Source organism: Cryptotermes secundus, unplaced genomic scaffold, assembly GCF_002891405.2.
Source record: "Cryptotermes secundus unplaced genomic scaffold, Csec_1.0 scaffold756, whole genome shotgun sequence".
NCBI classification, from domain to species: domain Eukaryota; kingdom Metazoa; phylum Arthropoda; class Insecta; order Blattodea; family Kalotermitidae; genus Cryptotermes; species Cryptotermes secundus.
In genome coordinates this window covers 68,522-93,760 of record NW_019723313.1, presented here as the reverse complement: position 1 = coordinate 93,760, position 25,239 = coordinate 68,522, and the positions used below count along the sequence as shown (strand labels likewise).

At 39.9% G+C, this 25,239-nt stretch overlaps 1 protein-coding gene across 1 annotated transcript in view; it reads left to right on the top strand.

Moving 5' to 3' along the window:
* The window catches only part of LOC111861826 (nucleolar protein 4), a 586,825-nt gene extending 562,231 nt beyond the window's left edge, over positions 1-24,594 (top strand). The window contains exons 5-11 of the mRNA XM_023846723.2: positions 1,929-2,059; positions 8,648-8,797; positions 9,904-10,110; positions 11,756-11,902; positions 14,651-14,863; positions 20,421-20,607; positions 21,247-24,594. Coding sequence (XP_023702491.2) covers positions 1,929-2,059; positions 8,648-8,797; positions 9,904-10,110; positions 11,756-11,902; positions 14,651-14,863; positions 20,421-20,607; positions 21,247-21,410 — 1,199 coding nt within the window. The 3' untranslated portion in view covers positions 21,411-24,594. The remainder of the gene's footprint in view (positions 1-1,928; positions 2,060-8,647; positions 8,798-9,903; positions 10,111-11,755; positions 11,903-14,650; positions 14,864-20,420; positions 20,608-21,246) is intronic.
* The last annotated feature ends 645 nt before the right edge of the window (positions 24,595-25,239 follow it).

The following is a 25,239-nucleotide window of genomic DNA, read 5'->3' as shown; positions in this document are numbered from 1 at the left end:
CGTGTGCTTCATGTGACCCAAGTGAATCTGCCGCCACAGAGTAGCACCCATACGTGACATTTCGCGTACGTTCACACCCGCGCTACAAGACTTTCACTTACTGAAAGTTTATGAGTCTCTGCAGCTTATCTGCGTTAGCTGAGACTCAAGGAAGTGCGTGGCTGCTTCTAAATACTTAAGAGTAAGCTCAGTCGGTATAGTGACAGGCTACGGGCTGGACGACCGAGGGTCGGAGTTTGAGTCCCGGTAAGATCAAGAATTTTATCTTCTCTTCGTCATGTAGACCGACTCAAGAGCTCCTATCCAGTGGGAACCAGGGACTCTTTCTCCGGTAAAGCGGCCGGGCCGCGAAGCTGTCGAGTTCAACAGTACGTGGATCTACACATCCACTCCCCCATACGTCTTCATGGCTCAGTGCTCAATTAGTTAAGCACAGGGACAGCTTCATATATACGGTGCATGGGAATGAGGCTTCACGCATACAAGCCATTGGAACAAAGTAAAATTCGGAAGACGGTGCGACCTCAGACGTGTAATAAACGGTGTTACCAACATGGGAGAAGTGGGGGTAGCTCGGGCGGTTTAGTGACTAGGCTGGGCGACCGAGGAATCGGGGTTCGATTCCCGGCAGAGGCAAACATCCACTCTTCTCCATCTGGTGCCGAGGACAAATATGAGAGAAGCCTATACCTCAATGTCTCAGATGTTTTCACGGGTTGGGATTTAGTTAAAAGCACTGAAGTAACGTGTCCTTTGCCAACATGCGAATCAGAATTTAAAAGGTGCGATGTGTGCGTGGGCGGGAGATGAAAGCAGGACACCGAAATTATATAACTTCTCCCTTTGTGAATGGTAGTGTTTGGCGGGTAGGATAGCGTAGTCTGTATAGCGAGTTGATATACTCTGGACAACCGAAGGATCGGAGTTCGAGTCCCGGTAGGATCAAGAATTTTCTCCGCATCGTCCAGACTGACTTTGGGGCCCACCCAGCCTCCTATCGAATTGGTTCCGGGGTTTTTCTCTCTGGGGGTAAAACGGCCTGGGCCTGAAACCGACCAGTCACCTCCAACTAGTACCGAGATGAAGAAAATGTGGATCTGTACATCCATTCCCCCATACGCCTTCATGGCGTAGTGCTTAATTAGTTAAGGACACAGCTTTACGTCTGGCGGGCATGCGCATTGTGTGTTTACTTTCAACAGTTTCATATCGAAACGGCGCTTTTACGATGCTTGTGTTGCTTGTTATATCCTGAGAAACGGAATGTCCAGAACCAAGTTAAATATGTAATTCATAACGAAAGGAAAGGAAATAGGTCGTTAGGCGTCACTGTGCAGTGTTGCTTCACATCTGCAGTTTGTGAGTGCGTCTGAATTACCCCTCAGAATTTCATTAAGTTCATACCTGAGGCCGCGCCATAGCTCAAGCGGTTAGTTGCTGGCTTCCCACCGCGGCGGCCCGGGTTCGATCCCGGGGTCTTGTCAAGTGGGATTTGTGGTGGACAAAGCGGCGCTGTGGCAGGTTTTCTCCGAGTACTTCGGTTTCCCCTGCCAATCTTCATTCTACCAATTGCTCCACAGGCACCCTCATCTATCATCTGGGGCTGGTACAATAGGCCAGAAGTGGCCGCAGTACAAGGGACTTAGTCCTACCCCTCTAGCAATAAAAACATAAGTTAACACCTGTGTATGTTAACAGTAGATTGATGTATCGAATATTGTTTGGGGCCTGTAGTATGGCTGACAGGATTAGACCAATTGAAAAATTCAGCGACCTCATCGGGAATCTAACCTGCAAACCTTCCTTCTTGTAAGATAATGCATCAACCAACTACGCTGCTGCGTGCCCCAACGTAGTCCTGTCAGAACGCAATTTTATCCGTTTTTTGAGTGGTTTATGAAAATGTTTTATGCTGCTTGTTGTTGCAGGACGTAATGGTGATATAAGGCTGACTGACGATCGAGAAATGGCAGGTGATGATGTGGCTGGACTGTGGACGGGTTACCATAACGCTTTGGGACTCAAGAAATCCACACCTCCGGGCTCCAGAGAACAGTCGGTGAGTACGTCACAAGACTGGGTTGCCGTTGGGAGCTTAACTCTGGACGATTGTGCGGAGAACACGAAGTAAAATTACGCGATGCTGTGGGCATACAGAAGGAATGGGACAAGATGGATGACTCAAACAGTGCTATATTCTTTGTATGTAGAAACAATAGCTGTGACCTTGTTTGATTTGACTTTATGTTTCATTTGTTTCTCCTAATCTTTTAAAGGCCTCTTACGACAAAACCCTGAATAAACCAGTTCGAAACAAACACCCCATTACTCAACCAACCATAATGATACTGGATCTGACATGATATGAATCTCCTTGAGAATGACGTTAATCCATGGCAAAAAAAAATTGTAAATTAATCGTCGAAAACCACGAGAAACCCCGCAAAGTTACACAGACCCCGTGTAGGGCCTCCCGTCTCCCCGCAAGGTAAGTAAAAAAAGTAAAGCTATCCCTGTAACAGGCCGTGGAGGCCCATAGGGTTGTCACACGTCGAGGTTCCCACATCTTCTAGACAATTGGCCCATAGATGGCGGCAAGATTGTCAGCCCTACGCGCCGACCGCCCTTTAACCCCAAGAATATTCCTGGTACTCATTTCTGTTAGAGGTTGAGTCGACCCCAGGGCCACAGTACGGCTGGAAGGATTAGGTCAATTGAAAAAAAAATCCAATGACCTCATCGGGACTTGAACCCGCGACCTTCCGGCTTGTAGCATAGTGCCTCAAGGAACTACGCTACCGCGTGCCCCCTCACAGCAAGGAGGAGGCCGAATTGTTAACACAGTGAGATGGTACCAGGTGACCGGGGCCGCGAACACTTTTCATCTTGTGACAATCCTAAGAAACATTTTTACTCTGGAATCTGCAACCAGCCCTTCACAGGGTCACGAAGTGGAACACTGGGACATTTCTGGAAGACGCNTAAGTGAACGGAGAAGTTCATGGAGGTAGGCCTAGGCCCACTGGGGCTGTAGTGCCAAGGAAAAAAAATGAGCCAAGTTTCACATATTATAATATGTGAAACTTGGCTCATTTTTTTTCCTTGGCACTACAGCCCCAGTGGGCCTAGGCCTACCTCCATGAACTTCTCCGTTCACTTAGGTTTTTCTACTTCTTACATATTCGGTAGGACTCCTTGGGCGGGTGATCAGCTCGTCGCAAGGCCTCTGCCTGTACACAAACACAGAGAAACGCACACAAACATCCATGTCCTGAGTGGGATTCGAACCCACGATCCCGGCTTCCGAGCGAGCGAAGACAGTGCATGCCTTAGACCGCTCGGCTACCGTGACCGGCGGCTCTTTTCTTATTAGTGTAAAAAAAAGGTAGCGTTTTCCCTGTGCTTAACTAATTAAGCACTGCTCCGTCAAGACTTGTGGGGGAGTGGATGTACAGATCCACGTATTCTTGACCTCGCCCCGACCACTTTACTCCCGGTGCCCACTGGGTAAGGGGCTGGATAGGCAGCAGAACCAGTCTGGACGTCGTGGAGAAGGAAAAAATATCTTACCCCTACCGGGACTCGAACTGCAACCATTCGGCCATCTAGCTGCTAGTTGCTCACCTACTCCAGAATATCCCAACATTATATGGAACCCGAAGGTTCACTACCGTGCTCACAAGAGCCCTCCACTGGTCCCTATCCTGAGCCATATCAATCCAATCCATACCACCCCCTCCTTTATCTCTAAGATCCTACCTACATCTATATCTTCCTAGTGGATTCTTTCCCTCTGACTACCTCATCAAAATCCTATATGCATTCCTAGGCGCCCGTATTTTTGCTACACGTCCTACCCATCCCATACTCCTTGATTTGGTCATTCTAATTATGTTTGGAGAAGAGTACAAGTCCTGAAGCTCCTCATTCTGCATTCCTTTCTAACCTCCGTTTATTTTATCCCTTTTCGGTCAAAATCTCAGGACCCTGGTCTCAAGCGACGTATGCAAATAAGGAGAACAAGTTCTCGGCAGGACTTATGATGCCTGTTGTATGTAAACCCTTCCATATATAGGGCGATGTACATGGGTTGCACGCTGTGCGTAGTTGGTTAAGGCATTATGTTACAAGCCGGAAGGTCGCGGTTTCGAGTCCCGATGAGGACATTAGAATTTTCAGTCGACCTAATCCTTCCAGCCGCACTATGGCCCTGGGGTCTACTGAGCCTCGCAAAAATGAATACCTGGAATCTTCCTGGGGTTAGAGGGCGGCCGGCGCGTAAGGCTAACAACCTCACCATTATCTGTGAGTAGGCTCTCTAGAGAAAATGTGAGAACCTCGACGTCTCACAACCCTATGGGCCTCCATGGCCTGTTTCGCTGTTAGCCTTACCTTATTTTTTATATATAGTCAGATTTGATGTGACTGTAGACGGGGTTTCTATTGGATATCGGATTTATTGACCACTTGTACATACAACTCGTAAGTGCAAGTAATTACAGTGCCGCCGCCAATGTCCACAATTCACATACCACCACAGCACTTGGTAAGCCTTTTCCAGCCCGTTCCGCGTCTTCACCAGCCGTTCCCTGCCAACGGCTTCTAACAGTGGACATTAAGATCTTCACGCGCTCAGGTCCTCTCTTCGCAGACTCCCGTCCAGAACTGAACTGAACGGAACCGAATCCTCTTCTTTCTTGTAACATCTCGGCACGAACCACGTAGGAACACCCCGCTTCCAACAATAAATGTATTGTTGCTGCGGGAACGTGTTTACCGAGCCGTTACCCAGATACGGTCGTTGGCGAATGTGTGTGCACTGCAGAATCGTAGGTTGGCATTTCTCCTACAAAGCCTGTAGATTTCTAGATCACATACGCCTATTGCATGAGTACAGTAGTTCATCGCATTTCATCTTGTTCTGTCCGGATACCAGAAAACCAGAAATATCGCACGTTCTGCTGGTCGCCTTCCCCNACCCCCGGTCTCCTGGGCCCCCCCCCCCCCCCCCCCCGGTCAGGTGTGACCGCGACAGCTTGCAGATCTTTTAAAGCGTGTTGTAAGATTGTGAGCTTAAAACCGAAAGATTTTTACCTAGGATTCCGAGGCTGTCATATTTGGTAGGCAGACGCGTGTTCTCTGACGCCGTAAAGTTTGGTCTCAGTAACTTCTGCTAGACACGCCGCCCCGTCTATCAGCTTCGCTAAGAACACATTACCATAGTTACGAGTATTTTCCGTCACGTTAGACACATTGCAATTTATTTGTTTGGCCAGCCTGTTAGACCTTTTGTAGGATTTGGCTCTGTTTGTCGCCTGCTTTCACGCTGAATTCTTGCTCGGCTTACAATTTTTGGCCCCTGAAGATGGAGGAGATATGTTCCTTCGAAACGTCGATTTACTTTCAAATGACTGCAGGGCGTTAATTTAAGCTGAACTAAAAAGAAAACGCGTAAGGGGAAACCAAAGATTGGAACAAGAGGTTAGAAAGCCATTACACAGAAGGAAGGACATGGGAAGAAACTGAGATAGATGGCGAGGCGTTATTGCTAGAGGACCCACAGAAGGTTCAGACACAGGGAAGGAGGAAGGAAAAGAAGACAGCGATGAAGATGGCTTAGTTTAAGGGTAGACTGAACAGTATATTTAAGGGTTAGCCATAGGGAACTGAGGATGAGGTTCTTGGGACTTGGATGTGGGGATTTGGAGGAAGTGTTGCCACATCCAGCGCTAAGGGTCAGGAAATCAGTTGCTGATGGACTTTTTATTACCTTCATACACAACGCTTGCTTAATTCTCGCTTGACCTTGCTACAGCCATTTTTTATGAAGAGCCTTCTGCTTGCAAAATGTGAGGCATTCGACTCAACGAATTATTTAAAAATAAGTGGCATTTTACTTTGGTATCGGTATAGCGACTGGCTACGGGCTGGACGGCCAAGTGTGTCAGAGTTCGAGTCCCGGTAGAGTCAAGAATTTTCTCCTCTCCATGTCGTCCAGGTTGGTTCTGGGGCCTACCCAGCCTCTTTCACCGGCGGTAAAGCGGCCGGGGCGTAAAGCTGCAGTGTCACCTCCAACTAGTGCCGAGATCGAGTATATGTCGAGCTATACATATATACCCCNCCCCCCCAAACGTCTTCATGGCATAGTCCTTTTAGTTAAACACAGGGACTTTACTTTTGTCTTACTTTTTATATGGATCCTGTATTTTAAGAACAAATGCATATTTTACAATTTGAGAGCTTTATCTTGAAATACTTTGCATCAGACCTGTTCATACAGATTCCTGGTGTGGTATGGGGTCTTATTTGGGTCCATAAGGGAATATGTCACTTACAGACTTGTAAGACTTTTGGGAACGTCAGTGACCTGATCATCATGGGGCTTGTCCCCATTTTGTGACTGAACTTTATGGAGTTATGAGTCTCATCTGTAGTGAAGAAAATCTGTATTCTGTCTGAACTATTCAATAACATCTGATTCTGCAGCATAATTATGTCATACATGTACACCAGCTGACATATCTCGTATTTAATGTTGACAGTATTTTTGGGAGTTGCCTTCTTCCCGTCCTCAGAGGACTGATTGTTGTCATACTGACATTTAATTATTTTAGTTTTTTTATTAGTGTTCCAAGTTTCATCTTAATTCCAGCTGCTGACATTATATACGAGGGGGTACCCAAAAGAAACCGAACTAATTTTTTTTAAACTTATTTATTCAAATTTTAAGCACAAACCTTCAATCCCCTTCAAAGTACTCTCCACTTACACTAATACACTTGTCTAGTCTTTTATTCCATTTTTCAAAACATTGTCTAAATTCATCTTTTGAGATGCTTGACAGCGCCTCCGTTGTTTTTTTCCTTCACCTCAGCAACATCAGCAAAACGCTGAAAAAAAGTTTTGATCATTTCGGGACTCTTCTTTCAAAGCACAGCATGCTTCCACGCGACCTTGTTTTTGTTCAGCAGTCAGCAGTCGTGGCACGAATTTCGCAACCACCCTTTTCATTCCCAAATCTTCTGTCAAAATTCGCTGAACTGAGCTCCAAGTCAATCCCGACAGCTCCAAAATTTCTTCAATGGTCCGCCGTCGATCTTCCTTGATGATTTCACGAATTTTTTCAACATTTTCATGTGTTCGGGCCATTGGAAAAACGATCATACATAACAGTTGTCACTATAAACTCTGCCGAAACTAGTCCTTACCTTCTGAAGCAACGGTAGTCGGCTTATCGGCTCAGGAATGTTAGCTCTATGCGCTCATAGCGGCAAAACGCGGTACTACAAAAGCTCTGCCCACAAAAAAATTAGTTCGGTTTCTTTTGGGTACCCCATCGTATATGATTAAACATAAAAAATGTACGATATCTCAGATCCTCACAGCAATGCCTATAAAGAATACTGAAATCTGGTATATGATATACATACTCCCTCCATCTTCACGGTTGGAGAGTAAGTTGGGCAAGCAGAGTGGTTGTAGCTTTGTTTGCTTGGCTTATTCTTTGACGCTGAAGATAAAGGCAGTATGTCCCTGCAAGTGCTGATGAACTTCTACCAAATTACAAGGCATCAAACAAAGTATTTATCTTTGAGAAGGCCGATAGACAACTTCCTATCTTTCAATTGTTTCATGATATGTACCAATTATTGCTATGAACAGATGAGCTAGCCTTCACCTCTGCCATGGGTGGGAAAACTTTCACAGTTTATCGCACTTAAGGCAGCATCTACACAAGCACACAAAATGCGTCTGTTGTAATGAACGTACATTGCTGAGGACACCACACAGTTGCAGAATGCGGTGTGTAGTTTCATTGCAGACAAAAAACTACGTACCACAGTCTGCAACCATGTGGTGTCCTCAGCAAAGTACATTCGTTGCAACATACGCATTTTGTGTGCTTGTGTAGATGCTGCCTAACTCTATCTGCAGTGTTTCTTAAGTACTCTGAGATAAGTTACTTTTTCACCATTCTGAGGAGATGGAGTTCCACATGAATTTTGATGTTTTAAAACATAAATTGACGTTTACTCTTCAGGAACTGAGATCTTTGTTTATTTATGTTAACTCCAGGTCAGTTCTGATCAAATGGCCGAAGTTGTGGTGATTGCAATTGACTGTTGTGAATAAATGAGCAAACAGTTAAATTCTGTTATATATTCATATATCATTGGGGACCATGTGGTCTTGGGTTATGTGAGTTCTGAGTCTGATTCCTGCTCAAAACTGTGTGCAGATTTTTCTGCGCACAGACTAAAACCTTTACTTTTGGAATGTGATGAATACCTATTCCTCCCATATGATTTGGAGCCCAAGTTAAACTGTAGGTTCCATCTACCAACCATCACTCCACCCTGAAGGTGCCCATACTGCAGGAATGGATTCTTCTGGACCCTTGTTGAGGGATGAGCAGGCACCAGCATGCCTGGAGATACTAGAATCAGCTGTTGGAAACATCCTTGAGGGTATGTCATGGCCTGTGTAGGCAGTTTTACAGAAGAGAAGCCCCGTGTATCAGCAGGATCTTCCTGCTCTGTGTTGAAAATATGATGTAGGAACTCACTGATGATGACATAAAGGTCTATCCTGCAAGATGTTGTAGACCCAGTATGCATGTATGAGTTGTACTTCTCTGAAATTCTAGAGCCCACTACTTCTAGCCCAAGAGACTGGCTCAGCCCATGATGAAACATCGTCCAGCGGAAACAAGGAGGATGAGGATGACGATGAGGATGAAGGGGAAGACAAAATTGATCCGCAACAGTATGACCCAGAGCGCCTCAAGGCTTTCAATGTGAGTAATACCAGAAACTTCATTTGGGCTTAGAAACTGGGAAGATGTGATTGGTCTTCCAGATTGATGCTTGCTGTCTTGAAAGACATAACTAGGTGAGGTTAATTTCACTTTAAAGTAGTAACACATGTCTTGGGCAGACAACATAATTTTTATTAATTAAAGATGAATTGTTCATGGGTAAGTGTCTCATAACAAGCCCTTTGTGGTAATTGGGACGTAGGGTCTCCACGTACTGTGTGTTATGATCCAGATAGAGTGTGCCACCATAACTGTAAGTATTGTGCATTGCCACAGATAGTGGGCAAAATGGCTGTCACCTCAGTTCTTTCATAGCATGTTTTTGGGAAGCAATTTTATATAGAAGCTAATTGTTACTATAGAAATCAAAAGATTAGGGCATAAAATTTGTAATTCTGCTTTGTGTCAAAACTGGGCAACAGCAGTACACTTATACAGACAAGATAGGGAGCATATTTGATTATAAACAAGATAGAACCTATCAAGATACATATCAAACAAACAAACAAACAAACAAGTTTTGAAGCTGAAATATTAGTGCTAGTCCATCCATATAGAAATTCATGTTGATCTTTACATGTCTGCCCACTATCACAGCTTCAAATTACTGCATTTGTGCTGGAAATCACCCCAGCATGCTTTCTCTGATGAAGCACAACTTTTATTTATAACCAAGAAAGCTAATTTTCACGTTCATCGTTCTTTGAAAGTGGTCATCCATGAGAAATGTTGCTAAAAAAATTGTAACTTCTATAAACATTTCTGACTTCTCTGTGAGAAACAGAAAGACAGAGCAAACTTTAATATTGATTCTAGGTTAATATTTGGAAGATTTCAAATTTAACTGGGGGTGGAGGGGGCAGGTATATCTAAAAACATACATTTTATTACACATATTCATAACCTGTTACCACAGCTGTTGGGCCATTTATCGAATTTCCAACTGCACTTTATCAAGGTAAAACAAAACTCTTCCTATGTCACACCAAGACTTAAATGAGTCATATGCAGTGCAGTACTGCATTTGGAGCTTGAGGGTTAATGGTAACATTTTTTTTTTTAATTTACTGATTATTATTTTCCAGATGTTTGTTCGTCTGTTTGTGGATGAGAATCTGGATCGCATAGTGCCAATATCGAAGCAGCCCAAGGAGAAGATCCAGGCAATAATTGATTCATGTACTCGACAGTTCCCAGAGTTTGCAGAGAGAGCTCGCAAGCGAATCAGGACATACCTCAAATCATGCCGCAGAAACAAGAGGTCCAGGGAGACCAATGGAGCCTGGGATGCTGTAAGGATTGTGAGGATCAAAACCGAAACTACATCCCTAAACTGTCCTATAGTGCCCACCCGGTGTCCTTATGCAACATAGAGATATGGAGCAGGAATCTCCTAATCTCTCATCACACCAGTTTTCCCTAAGGCCAGTTGGTCAGAGTTTTAGCAAAGGTTTAATTCTCTGATATCCATTTATGAGTGTTTTATTGTCTGAACCCCTCCACATTCATTTTAATTTTGGGATTACTGAGTTTCTGGACTTAATCCATTGTCTCATATTCTGAAAGGATACAATGTTTAAAAAACTGGATATTTGTCCATTCTAAGGTGGAAGGGTAGGGGGACACCTGCTCAGTTGAATCTGTTAGAAAGAGCTGATCCCAGTCATTGGCTGAGATGATGGACGAAGCCCTGAATCTAAATGCACCATCATTAGAACCCTCTGGAGTTAACCAGATTATTTTGTTTGAATTTTAATTTTGGCAGACTTGGTCTGACATAGAAGTGGGCTGTCAGAAAATGAGAGAGGGTGATGCTCATAAAGATCATAAATGGATGTTCCCATATGGCCTGAGTGCGCTGCATACTTCTCTTAACACTACCTTGCATGTGCAACTACAGGAATTCCCTTCATTTGGAACCTCTCACATAGACTCACACTGTTCTGTATTGATTGACACATTGTACCATTCATTCATTCTGATTGTATTCCATAGAAATTCCATCTGGTGGCAGAGCATTGCACTGTCTGCTCCAAGCCTCGACTGTTCACTGTTCTGTTGAGAAATGTTAATGCAAAATGGTACTCTTTATGTAATCTCACATTTTTCATGTCTGTGAGTTGTTAATAGAAGACAGTTTTTAAATCTGTAGCATTCTAATTCCGGAAATGCTTGAATTCAAGTTTGTTGATTTGAAATTGGAAACATTTGGCCATTATTGCATTCTTGTCTAGTGGCAGATAAAGTGATGTCCTTGTTTCATTGTTTGCTACTGCCAGAGTCAAAGAGAGAGAAATATGTTTCCTCCCACCATGGTTCAGACTGTGCCCTGCCCATCACCAGTTCTGTCAGTATCAATAAGTGGAATTCTGCCCTTACCAGGAGGGCAGAGGACCATTAGTATAGGTATTAGAAAGACAGCATTTTCTTGATCCCCCAATTCTGAATAGAAAAGATACAGATAAACTGTCACATGTATGAATGTGACTATAGATGGATTTTGATTGGTGACATACACACTCAAGTAATTACAATGCTATCGCTAATCCACACATTTTGCAAATCACACATTAAGTCTTCTCAATTTCCTTTCACTAATCATTTCCCAGTAACGGATCTTAACACTGGATATTCTTCAGCTTCATGTGCTGAAGTCCTCTCTTCACATACTCCTTTACAGAACTGACTTTCAAACTAACTTTGTCCTTGCATATTGTTATGAAACATGTTTCCATTGTCACAGTCCAACTGTTGCATTATTAGAAGGCTGTTGCGTGGCAGTGGGAACTTATTTACTGAGCATTTCCCCAGAAATGGGTCTAGCATATCTGCCCCTCTTGCGATCATTGCATAACGAGCTGTTTCTCTGCCTCCATAGTTCTTGCTTTCAGCAAATAAGCCACAGTACTTTTATGTTTATGATGTGTGTTGGCACAGACACGGCCCACGCCTGCACATCTTACCTCGGTGCAGGCAGAGCAGATCCTGGCTCAGGCTTGTGAGAACGAAAGTCACAATGCCAAGAGAATGCGCCTGGGCCTTGAGCCTGTCAGTCAGCCACTACCTCTGCTGCCATCCACCACTGTAAGTACAGAAACTCACTGACTTCAATATGAATTAAACATGTATTATAAGAATAAGTGACTTTATAATTTGCACATGTGTACAACAGTTAGGCTAGATGTTTCTGAACAAATTGTTTGAAAGGCCAAAGATAAAAGTGAAGCTCTCTCTGGAACCAAAGCCTGAGTTGTGTGCATTCACGACGTCAGAACAAGGTGAAGGTGAGTGGTCAGTTTCACTTTCTGGTAGTTTTACTGTGGATGAAGTAGCTCATGATACTTGTGGGCCAGAAGTCTCTTTGAGTATCACTGTGGTTTCAGCATGGGAACAGAAAAGTTTCTGACACTACAGGAGTCCATGCATGGGATTCCAGCCCATAATCAACCATTCTGCTGAATGAACTAAGTCTTTTATCATTGTTTGGAAAGTACCACAAATACTGTAGGAAATATACCATGTTCAGAGTGCAGGCTGCTTGAACATTGATTTTATTACCATTGGCAGCTTCTTGTGAAAGCCGCGAAAAATGCTGCCACACAGCCAATATGGCTACCACACATTGTTTACTTCTTTCATTTATTAGTAATAAAATATAGTAACTAATATTTTACTCACCATCATAGAAGATGTTCAAAATGTCTACCCTCTGCTGTGAGACATGTCTGAATTCCTTTAAACAGATTCTGGTAAACCTGTTGCAATTCACGTTGCTGAATGTTGTTCTGTCATCCCCATGTACGTAGTTCACCAAACACACTGCGTAATGCTCAGGTAGTTTCCTTAGTTGTGTGTGGAGTCATGCTGTCTTGCATAAAATAACCGACTCTTTCTTCTGCAGGTGCCAAATTAACGAAAAATAGATTGAGTATTTCATTAATGTATTGTTGAGCATCAAGAGTTCCTTCATAAAATATCAGTCCAATGATACGGTTTGTGTTAATCGCACACCATTTGCCTATCTTTTGGTCATAAAGAAGTTGAATTAGGACATGAGGATTTTGACTACTCCAATACCTGTTGTTTTGCAAGTTAACATATCTTGAGAGATTAAAATTAGCCTCATCTATAAAAAATGTCAGCTTAGGATCAGGAAGTTCGTCATGCACATGACTGATAAACCAATTACAAAACCTCACTCTTCTTTCATAATCTACAGGTTTAATTTCAGGAATAACAGTAATTTTATACAGACAAATATGCAACAGTTTAGTTGCTGTCCACTCACTGCCTACAGAAACACCACTCTGTTGTGCTAATTGCCGCAAAGAGTGTAGAATTTTCTAATCGGTGACCGATGTCATCAAGTTTTCCTCAGTTAAAACACAATTCTTTTTAATGGCTTTCTGTTAATTAAAATGCCGTGGATTCAAACTTAATTTGGAAATTGTATCTTTAGATGGACATGTTGTGTGGCAAAATGACAGTGAAATTTTCTCCTGCATGATATGTATGAGTTCTTTTGCATAAGATTTAAATGAAAACTCTTTGTCCTAAATTGTATATTGCACAATCCATAAAGNTCTGCTTAGTGCATGATGTCAGAGCTTGACATTTGCCCATTTCATATCAGTCTGATTGTCTGAGGGTCTGTACTGAAATTTAAAATGAATGATTGTCAGTTCATTATACAGTATGTCTGCAAAGTCCTGTCGGGGTTTTGAAAAATTGTGGCGCACATACAAATTGAGCTAGCCACATGCAGTTTGCGGCACATCATAGTGAAACTCTTAGAAGTTTTTTACTGACCTCAGTAGACCTCGATGTGTGCTTTACTTGGTAGCACGGAGAATGTCCAGACAGTATGCGAGCTCTTGCCATGTTCTGTGCAGCATGTCCACTGGAATAGCCAAGATCGCATTCCTGATACCGGTCTTCAGGTCATCAAGTCCGTTAACTGGTGTTCAGAACACACTGCTCCTGACTTAACCCCACAGGAAAAAATCCGCATTCCTAGACAGGACATTTCCAGGAAGATGGATCGGTAGAGACGGTCCAATGCCTTGGCCTCCATGTTCACCTGACATAACACCACTAGATCTTTTCCTACGGGGTTATGTCAAGAGCAGTGTGTTCCGAACACCAGTTAATGGACTTGATGACTTGAAGACCCATATCAGGAATGGCAAGAGCTCGAATATGGTCTGGACATTCTTCTTGCCACCAAGGGAGCCCATATCAAGGTCTACTAAGGTCAGTAAAAAAACTTCCAGAGTTTCATTCTGATCTGCTACAAACCGCACATGGCTAGCTCAATTTGTTTGTGTGCCACAATTTTTCAAAACCCCGACAGAACTTTATGGACACACTGTAATAACCCTGCATGAAGTTGGAGCCACATTTTATGAAAGTCCTATAACTTCTATTGGACTAATAATATATTTATATGTATAATAACTTTTCTCATTCAGTAAAAGGGGATTTTAAATCTCCTGGTGTTGTGGTTTCAGCAGGTTGATTTTAGCTCAGGAGTACCAGTACCAGTATTGATGAGTGTGAAGCTCAGCCTACTGGCCACGTGCATATATCACTGCGATAATGAAATGCATGCCCTTTGAAAGGTAACAAGGAAAGAGTTGTGCAGTATCATCTGTGCTGTTGCTGTCATGCTCCATAAGCAGTTGATTCCTTTGAAGCACTGTCTGCACTGAAAGTCAAGTTTACCTGCCTGTTTGTGGTCCATGTGAATGATACATAGTTTCTCCAGAATCATCACCATCGTTATTGTCATCAGGATGAGAAGAACTGAATGAGTCAATTTTTCTGCTTTAGACCGACAGTCGTCCAGCATCCATGGACCACTACTCATCTCCTGTTGTGGTGGCGACCGAAGCAGCGACTAAACCTACCCTCTCTACCACTGCCACCCCCACGATCAAGTCTGAGCCCCCTTCACTTCATCCTGTAGACGCAGGTCTGTCACCAGCATTCAGCCCCGCAGCTTCCGTGGGCACCAAGAACACCGTGTCCTCTGTTGATGCAATGGTATGTCCATCACCAAGTACTGTCTTCTTATGTTTTAGTTGTGCCTGATATCAGCTGAAAATGTCATGGACTTTAGGAAATCCACTGACTAAAAGTGGGGATTAAAGGGGCATGTGTCATAAGCATGAGGAGGATCAGGTCAAAAGTTCCTTAATTTCAGCCCATTACCCTTATGTTTATCAGTACTTTATTCAGAAAGCTATACTGTAGTTCACATCACACATATATACCAGCAGTAGGCCAGAGGAGCAAATATGTTCATAGTTCTCTGTTTTTTCTGTTTGTGGAATCTGAGCAGTTGTAAACTTAAGAAAATCATTCTTGGGGTGTAATGTTGGTGTCAGATTGCAGCACTTTTCAGACAGACTGTGTCCTTCTGCATTAAAATTACATTTTATTTTCATAATAGAAGACCCAATCTGTTGAAAGAAAATGTGTAAACCATCAAGTCATTCAACAGATATCGCGATTTTGTGAAAGTCATAAAAAAGTGTGCTTGAAGAGGGAAGTAACCATACACAAAATATCAGAATTTCAGTTTTTAATCAAGACAGTTTGGAAGAATCTAGTCATACACGTAACTGCAGCAGGATGTGATAAATAATTGCTGGTTGGAAGAAACAGTGCTCGTGATTACTTGGGTGAAATCATATTAGGGGCAAAATGTGCATTAGTAAAAAGATACCGGAATAAGTTGATAGTGCCTTTGAAAGTCACATGGAGGAAAGAAGGGTATGCCATTAGAAATTTTTGTTTGTTTATTTTATTTATTAATTTATTTATTTTTAATAGCTCATATTATATAGATCTGAATTACATTATATTACATTCCTTGGATCCAAAATTAGTCAAAATGACTGTAGGATGTGGAATATGTCATATAAATACAAAAACATAGCATACAGTGCAACTGAAGTTTTCACAAAGAAACCTAAAGAAACAGTGGTTATACATGAGGCTGTTCAAAAATACATTCACATGTATACATCAATACTGTCAACTCACGCTACTTGCACGAGCTTTAAATGGATGAGTCATTCTTTAGTATTCATCAACAGTATAGAAGGAGTGTGTGTTTAAGTATCGTTTTAGTGCTATATTAAATCATGCTTTTCTATTCATAAGATTTTTGAGATCAGAAGGCAGATTATTGAACTTTTGATCCCAGCATAATATGTGCTTTTCTGAAAGCATGAGAAATTAGCAGTTGGTTCATGGAGATAGTGCTTGTGACTTGTGTTAACACTATGTACATCTGCATTGGTCTGGAAATGTTTTTCATTATTTGTAATGCAGTTTGTTAATGAAATTGAAGAGCTAAGATATCTTGTCTCTTCTAAAAGAATTATGGGATTTGAAGCCCATCATGATACTGACAATTTCCTTTTTCAATGTACGAGGTGTGTTCAAAAAATGACGGGAATTTCCGTATTTTGGAAAAAATATTTATTCATTCGTCTACATTAATGTTGTCGCCTTCAAAATAGTCCCCATTCGATATTATGCACTTACGCCAGCGCTTCTTCCAATCATCGAAACACTTCTCAAACTCGATTTTTGGGATAGCCTTTAGCTCTTTCAGCGATGCGCTTTTAATGTCATCTATGCTTGTAAAACGACGGCCCTTTAAGGTTCTCTTTATTTTTGGAAATAGGAAAAAGTCACACGGAGCCATGTCTGGCGAATATGGAGGCTGGGGCATCGTTACAGTATTGTTTTTGGCCAAGAATTCACGAACAAGCAACGAAGTGTGAGCAGGTGCATTATCGTGGTGCAAAAGCCATGAATTGTTTTTCCACAAATCCGGGCGTTTTTTTCGGATTGCCTCACGCAAACTTCTCTGATTGTGATTCGGCGATCATTCATAATCATTGCTTTCACTTTTTCCACGTTTTCATCGGTTGTTGATGTGCTGGGGCGTCCGGGGCGCTCGTCATCTGCAACGTCTTCACGGCCATCTTGGAAACGCTTATACCACTCGTAAACTCTTGTTTTACTCATAACAGACTCACCATAGGCCTTTGTTAACATTTCACACACTTTGTAACACTTTATTTCATTTTTTACGCAAAATTTGATACAAATTCTTTGATCCATTTCTTTTAACAAACGAAAATCGCCAAGCTCATAAAAACACGTCTAACCTTAGCGGCTGCCACAGACAAAGTAAGCAATGAATACAGCTGAAAATTTTATTGTACTTCAGGGGCATGTATACCAACATAATAAAAAAAAAAATTTGACAATTGGACTCTCCAAACCCGCGAAATTTTAAAATTCCCGTTATTTCCTGAACACACCTCGTAAATACCCGTTTGCTGTTGAATTATTCCATACTTCATTAAAGAGCAAAAGTAAGCAAAATAAATTGATTTGAGAGTGTCAGTGTAGCTGATATGCAACATAGATCTAACTATATAAGATGCTCCACTTAGGCTTTGGAACCAACTGACTGATACGATTTTTCGAGTTTAAATGGTTATCAACTTGTGAGCCAAAGGAATTTTGTGTTTACTGTCTCTTCCATACATTTATTATTATATCCTATGTTTAATGAATATTGCTAGTTTTGTGTTATAAATTTTATTGCATGTGTTTTATCTATTCAGGAATGAGCCTGTTTGCAGAAAACTGTTTACTCATTTGAGAGAGAACTTTGTTTGACAGTATGCGGAAGTCATCTAAATTTTTACTAGAAATTATAATACTAGTGTCATTAGGAAATATTATGGGTATCGATGAGGTATTTAGTGTAGGAGGCAGGATTTATGGCACTATATCAATATTTTCCTGAGGGACTGAGGAACATCGTGAGTTAGCACAGTCAATCTCACAGCCAGGATTTGAGCCTCCCAGATACAAAGCTTAAGGCGATGCCCCGCTGACAGTGATATTTAATGTAAAGAATGTACACACATTTAATACTTTTGAGGGAGCAATGCTCAAGTATTTATTTAACTTTGTTGGTGCAATGTAATCATACTATATACATAACATTTGAAACTCTGGGCATATGGAAGTGAAGCCTGCATGATTAGAAAGGCTAATGAAAGAAAATTTGGCATTAAAAATGGAATTTGTTATACATTATTAGATCCATAAATGAAATGAAGACGTTTTTAGAAAAAATTAAAAAATCAGTGAATGATGTTTTATACAAAATGACTAAAGCAACTGGAAATGCATGCAACACATAGAAAGCAACAGATTTTAGCAAACCAAAGCCTAGGGGAAAGATAAGTTCAAGAAGATGGCTGAAGAGATGGAACAGTTTCTGTTGAACATAACTGCTGTCTTCTTTTGCTTTCTCCTTTTTGTGTGGCATATTGTGATGCGCTAATGGGCAAAGATGATGATGCAGAGTTGTGTAATCAGTTGCCGCTAGGAAGACGGTTCCATGTTCTTGGGAGACAAGCATTTCTTGCAATTTAAAATAATTCATATGGCCTCATCAGTAATTTGCACCTGTGAATGGTTATGCCATCTCTTCAGGATATGGTTGCTTTCCTTGTCATGTCACAGGAAGTAGAACTTAACAGAAGGAATAACATTTAGATTCTTTTTAATTAATGTCAGTCATCACATATTTGGTTCCTAGTAGAAATGCAAAGCCATTAAAATAGCAGTTTCTTGACTTTGGCACCAGGGCCATACTGAACAATTCGTTGTTAAACATTGTTATGAAACACTGTAACCATTAGCTTATACACCCTGCACTTTCATTGGTTTCATGCATCATAACAGTTAACTGATACACCCACACATGTGTTTTTGGAAAAAGAACAGAACAGGTTCCATAATGATGGAAATGAACAAAAAATAACCTTGTCTTCCCAAGAAATAAATATACCACAGTGTTGGCCTTAAAATAAAATTCTGAAATTCATCTGCATGGATAGAGTATGCAATAAACTCTATGTAAAACATATAGCTTCCATGAACTGGTTTAATTAGTAAAGAGGATAATAATAACCAGATCCCATCCACATGGAAATATTTCTCGGTAGAATATGTAAGTAAGTATAGAAATCAAAAGGCATTAATTTGTAGGCATACATGTAAATAAATGAAACATATTTTTCATCACAATATTTGATCCTAGAAATGAAAATAAATTAAACTTCTTACTTGTAATTGAAATAAATTTGGAATGAGAATTTGAACCACATCCACAAACTGTGAATCAACATTCCCGCATTGCTGCAGTAGTCTTGACTGTCATGCATGGCTGCAATAGTATGCTCTAAATTCATAGTAGGAAACACAAACTTGACAGAATACTGACCAGGTTCATATATTGTATATTTGCTGAAGATGTTGATTGTAGAAGTTATGATAGCTTAGTTGATACAGTTGCAGGCTATGGGCCGGATGGCCCAATTTTGATCCCTAGCAGCGCAGGATTTTTTTTTTCTCCACTGCATCCAGACTACCTCTGGGTCCCACCCAGCCTTCTGTTCAGTGGGTACAGGGGGCTCTTTCCCTGGAAATAAAGCAGCAGATGCATGAAGCTGACCACTAACTTCTATCTAGTCTAGCTATCTGGTCTTCATCGTGTAGTGCTTAACTAATTAAGCACAGGGACAACTTTACGTTTTTAGGTGTTGAGGTGTAGTAGAGTTGTGCAGATTTTCATGCTTTCCCTACTGTATTAGTGTCAGACAGACAGAGCCCTGGGCTTAAAGAAACTCACTGCTGTTTTACCAGACCATGATACAGAATTGAATGAGAATGTCTGCCTGTCATATAGGGGACAGCCACTAAAACAGTAGGTACTTGATACAAAATTCCTTGGAATACATGTAGACAGTACACTGTCTTGGAAAATACATATTGAACAAATTATACCTAAATTAAATGCGGCTTGCTATGCGATGAGATCAATTAAGCCTTTTATGTCACAGGAAACATTGAAGATGGTTTACCATGCCTACTTTCATTCTATTATGAACTATGGATTAATATTTTGGGGGAACTCTTCACATAGTGTAATAATTTTTAAAATACAAAAGAATATAATAAGAATCATTACAGGATGTAGAAGTAGAGATTCATGTAGAGAATTATTTAAGAAATTAAAAATTCTACCGCTTCAATCGCAATACATATTATCGCTTCTCCTATTTGTTGTTTACAACAAAGATAAATTCAAATTAAATTCTGATGTCTATAACATGAATACTAGACAAAAATATAACTTCCACCTACCCTCATCAACTTTATCAGTATATCAAAAAGGAGTCTACTTTACTGGCATAAAAGTGTTCAACAATCTGCCACAAAGTATTAAAAACTTGGGCAATGATACTAAAAAGTTTAAATCAGAGTTAAAGAATTATCTACATGCTCATTCCTTCTACTCTTTAGATGAATACTTCAATGTAAATAGAGAATGATGTAAAATTAAGTTATATTAATTTTTAAGCTAAAATTGCCTGTACTTATGTATGTAACATTTTGACTTGTTCTGTATCCAAAGGTACTAACCTGCTTAGGATTTATAGAATGTAAATAAATTCAATTCAATTCAATACCTGTGTGATGTGATTGGTTACAGGCCAAGAGTGTGAACACAACAGCTTCAATTGGAACAACAGTTAATGGGAATGGTACATCAGCTGCACCTACAGCTTTGTACAGGCCCAACTTCAGCCAAGCCTTTCAGCGTGCCGCCGCTACAGGACCATATGCCAATCCCTTGTTCCCCACCCCCCCATTTGGTTCTGGGGGTATGATAAGCAATGGTGAGCATCACTATCTTTTGTTATGCATCATTCTTACTGAACAAACATAAACCAATGAAAGTGAATGGTGAGCAGAACAAGATGGATACCATCTTGGAATGTTATTGTGATAGATAGATCTGTGTTGTGCTCACTGTTGAAGAATGCAAAGAATTCAATATTGAAACTTTGGAACTATTGTGTGTCTATAAAGTGCATGCAGTAGACTCAATAGAAACCAGGAAATTGAAATTATTAAAGGAAATAATACATTCTATCAGTTTATTGTAACATATTATATCATCTTTGTCACATGAGACCTGTAAGATGGAATCTGAAATTTCCAAATGGAATTGCTCACCAGTACTTTTTATTGCATGCTGAAATAAACTCTTACAGAACCAAGGACGACCTAACACTGAAGTCTACCAGACAGCGGAAATGTAAGCTTTTCTATACAGAATCTTACAAAAAATCTGACTTAAAAGAGTTTAGGTATTGAAAAATGTAAGAAACAGACTTGGCTTGCCTCTGAAGTATTGCAGTATCTTTTTGCGCATAAAGGTGGAGATATTCTTGCTTTATTGGTTTACATGGTACAAAGTGTTGTGACTTGTAATATTAAATTAAATTATTTTAAAGAAACATATTTTCTTACAGGGCCAACAGATCTCAGCATGAAAACAAAACCTCTGCTAAGCCACAAGCTGAACACAGCAGAAATGGCGGCAGTGCGGCAACTTATAACAGGTTACCGTGAGTCAGCAGCCTTCTTGCTTCGTTCTGCTGATGAGCTTGAGCAACTTCTGCTTCAGCAGCAGTAAGGTGACCACAGTAGCTTGCTTAAATGGCAGTGAATACAGAAACAATGAAGCTAGAGGCTTAGTGACAGAGTGAGTTTCCTACACACATATTGAGGTGTTCTGTATCACTCCAACATTTTCTTGGTGATGTTTCTGAAAAAGCAAAGAACCTGCAAATTGAAGACTGAAATGATTCCTTCATTAGTGACAAAAACAAGTACACACATAACTGTCATATGTTTTTCTGCATTCGTGGACTGGTGCTGAAACGCGCTGCTTTCATCTCCACCTGATGCCATGTCACAAAATGCAGAATTGTTTAAAAGTCTTGAAGTATATTTGCAAGTGTGCTGGAAAGATCAGTGGTGAATCAGACAAGTTTAGAGCATCACAGGCAATGCACAGATGCGCAGTTATTCAGTTTATGACATAACAAAGTTCTCTATATGATGGGTGAATGGAAGTTGTCAGATTGAAGCACAAGAGAAGTTACATGATTCTAGGTACTGCCAGTCTCAAAACTTGTTGTTCATCAGCGAACTGTGATGAGAATGTGACATTAACTGTTCATGCCCAGTGGCAGTCAGCCTCCTCTTTCTAACCAGCAATTCCAGCATGGCATATTTTTTCATTTCATAGAAGCAAAGCTGTAACCATAACAAGCACACAGTTTTTCTTGTAAGATGAAAATGCATGTTCTTGATTCCATGACATCTTAAAAGAATGTGTCACCTACAGAAGGAGTAATTAATTTTTGCTGTAAGTTTTGTGTTTGTCTAGTGTTATTTTAAATTTTACTTCACATATATTGATAATAGGAGATACAAAAGTTCTGTGCTAGAAGTTTGTTTCTGTCTTTTCTATTACAATGGAATAAAGACATTTTTACTGTTTCTCAGAATAAATGTTGCATTGAAATTACGGATCCAAGACAAGACTGCATGTAAGCACTTACACATAGTATTCCTATGTAAAGTTTGATGGGCAAAGCCTTTAGAATAACACATTTATTTTCACATTAGAATAGTAAACTGGAGTTGCTACTGGACACATGTTGAGATGCGAATGAAGATCTAGTTCAATGGGTTATGTACCAGGGCTTGAAACTGGATTTCAATTTGGCCCCTCATATGAGCCCTATGAAACTATAACAAAGAGTAACTGGAGATTTTGTGTGTCTTTTTAATGATAATTTAAATTTTATTGGTGGAGCCAAGGGTGGAAACTAAATACATAAAATTTAACTGACGAATTATATATCAGTAGAAAATTTAACATTTATAAATATATATGAATTTAAAACAAATTAAAGTGAATATATATATATTTCAAATTGTATTTTTTCTCCTCTCACTTTCGTGTTGAAATGTGTAATTTTTGTAGTGGAAGTTGATCGTACCAAAGAGGGTGTACATAATTATTAATTATTAGCAGTGTTTTATAATAACTGGACCACATCTGCCATTCTGTCTATATATCTCTGTCCATGTACTGCAGTTCACTTCATTTTATAAGGAGAGGATTCATTATTTTCAGATGTGTGTATTCTAGTTTTCAAAGTACAGGAAAATGCTTCTGTTTGCAAGGTGCAAACACAAGGGATAAATAACAAAAGTGGATGTCCAGTGCAGTTACTGAAGCCTGGAGCTTACTTTCAGTACTTATTTTATTTTGCAAGGTGCAAGAATTGAGTTGAAATGAAACTTACGAAAGTGCAATTTTCTCATAACCAAAGAGGAACATTTATTAATAATTTGGTTAAAGTGCAGGATGTTAATTTCAAAGAAATGTACCCAATTCTTGTGGGAATGGGTGCTCTTGGATACAGTTAATGGAAATGGATTTGAGGTACTAGTCTCTTAAGACAAATTCTTGACCGTAGAATAAATGAATAAGATCTGCACTAATCATTATGAATGTTATTATTACAACAATATTTATCCGTTGCCCTTCTGTGGACAGTTTTTACATGTTATTTTTAAATGTCATTGTTAAAAATTTTCCAGTTACTGTAATGCTCTCATCCTGTACTTTCTGAATGTGCTTAAAATTACTTGAGTTTTTGACAGAAGTTGAATTAAAAATGCGACTTACATAGTTTAAGTGTTGGAAAGATGATTATATAAGGATACCGCCATATTAGTAAATATGCTGACACACGGGTGCCTGAGTGAACATGTTAGCAACAGTTACTTCAAAAGCTGTCTCATGTTGGTGTTCCAACAACATTTGCTGTAACTACTACATGTAATTTAGGTAGTTTGATGGTTGGTAATATTGAATTATCGTCATGACAAAGTGCTCTTCTTATGCAGTACTTTTTTTTTCAAGTAGATGTGACATAAATTATCTCCCCTGAAGAAATGCTCTAAAATGCGAATTTGAAGTAGAGTGTAAAAAACTTATTCTCTGATTATGGATTCAGCATATTAAACATTACAGAGTTATTTTTATGCAGTATCCTTGGCTGTTAATAACATTTTTAATGCCGGAGTGAAAAAAGATAAACATTTTAAAATGAGTTCCTTTTAGTGAATGTACGTATAGGTAGATCTGTATTTATTTGTTGGCAACAAATTTATTATATGTGGTGAGGCCACAAGTTTTTGGCAATGCCTATCACGTAAACTTTGTATAACTGCTTCATTCAATTCAATTCAACTGTCATATTTGCTGTATCTTTGTATGTAATGTGCTCAGATTTTAACAATGTTTTCATAGAACACCGGAGAAATTCTTCTACCATACATGTTTCAATAGAAGTGTGGACTGGTCCTTCCTTAAAGGAAATGTATTAGTACCTACTAACAATTATAAGACAGGCTATTATTTAAATTGTAGCAATTAGTCCACCATTTACAGCACTATTATGAAGTATTTGAGTTTGCACCCTACATACCAATTTAAATAAGACACATTTCTTCTACAGAATCATGAAGGACATAGCACTTCAAAAAGAAATAAAAGTCCCGTTATAACTATACCTCTAGACGCTTGCATATATTTGATTACTTACATTTATAAGTCCTATGCAAGTGCCTGTGTGAGTTGCTGTTTGCCACAGTGTTGAACTGAGCAGCTGTGGTAATTGAGAATAGATTTTATTTTGATGTTCTCCAAGTGAAATGTATGATACGAGATCACATACTAAATAATGCTCACAACTCTTACAGACTCTTGAAGTCTTGATACAGATACAAATGGACCAAGGACTTAGCAAAATAAAATTTCATCATTNCTTGAGTTTGCACCCTACATACCAATTTAAATAAGACACATTTCTTCTACAGAATCATGAAGGACATAGCACTTCAAAAAGAAATAAAAGTCCCGTTATAACTATACCTCTAGACGCTTGCATATATTTGATTACTTACATTTATAAGTCCTATGCAAGTGCCTATGTGAGTTGCTGTTTGCCACAGCGTTGAATTGAGCAGCTGTGGTAATTGAGAATAGATTTTATTTTGATGTTCTCCAAGTGAAATGTATGATACGAGATCACATACTAAATAATGCTCACAACTCTTACAGACTCTTGAAGTCTTGATACAGATACAAATGGACCAAGGACTTAGCAAAATAAAATTTCATCGTAGAGTCATTGCGCATTATTTTCTTCCATGTTGTTCAGGTCCTAAGAATATGGTACTTTGAAGTGTGCAATGCTGTTGGACTTTTCTACTTTACAATTATTCATTGAAATATATTTCTGGTTGGTGCTGTACTTAATTCTGAAGTAGCACAGAACAAACAAGATTTAAATTACAAGTATTTACCTGCATAATTTATGAGCAATACAAATTTTACATCTTTAAGTTGGGGAGATGATCAAAATTAAATATTCTTC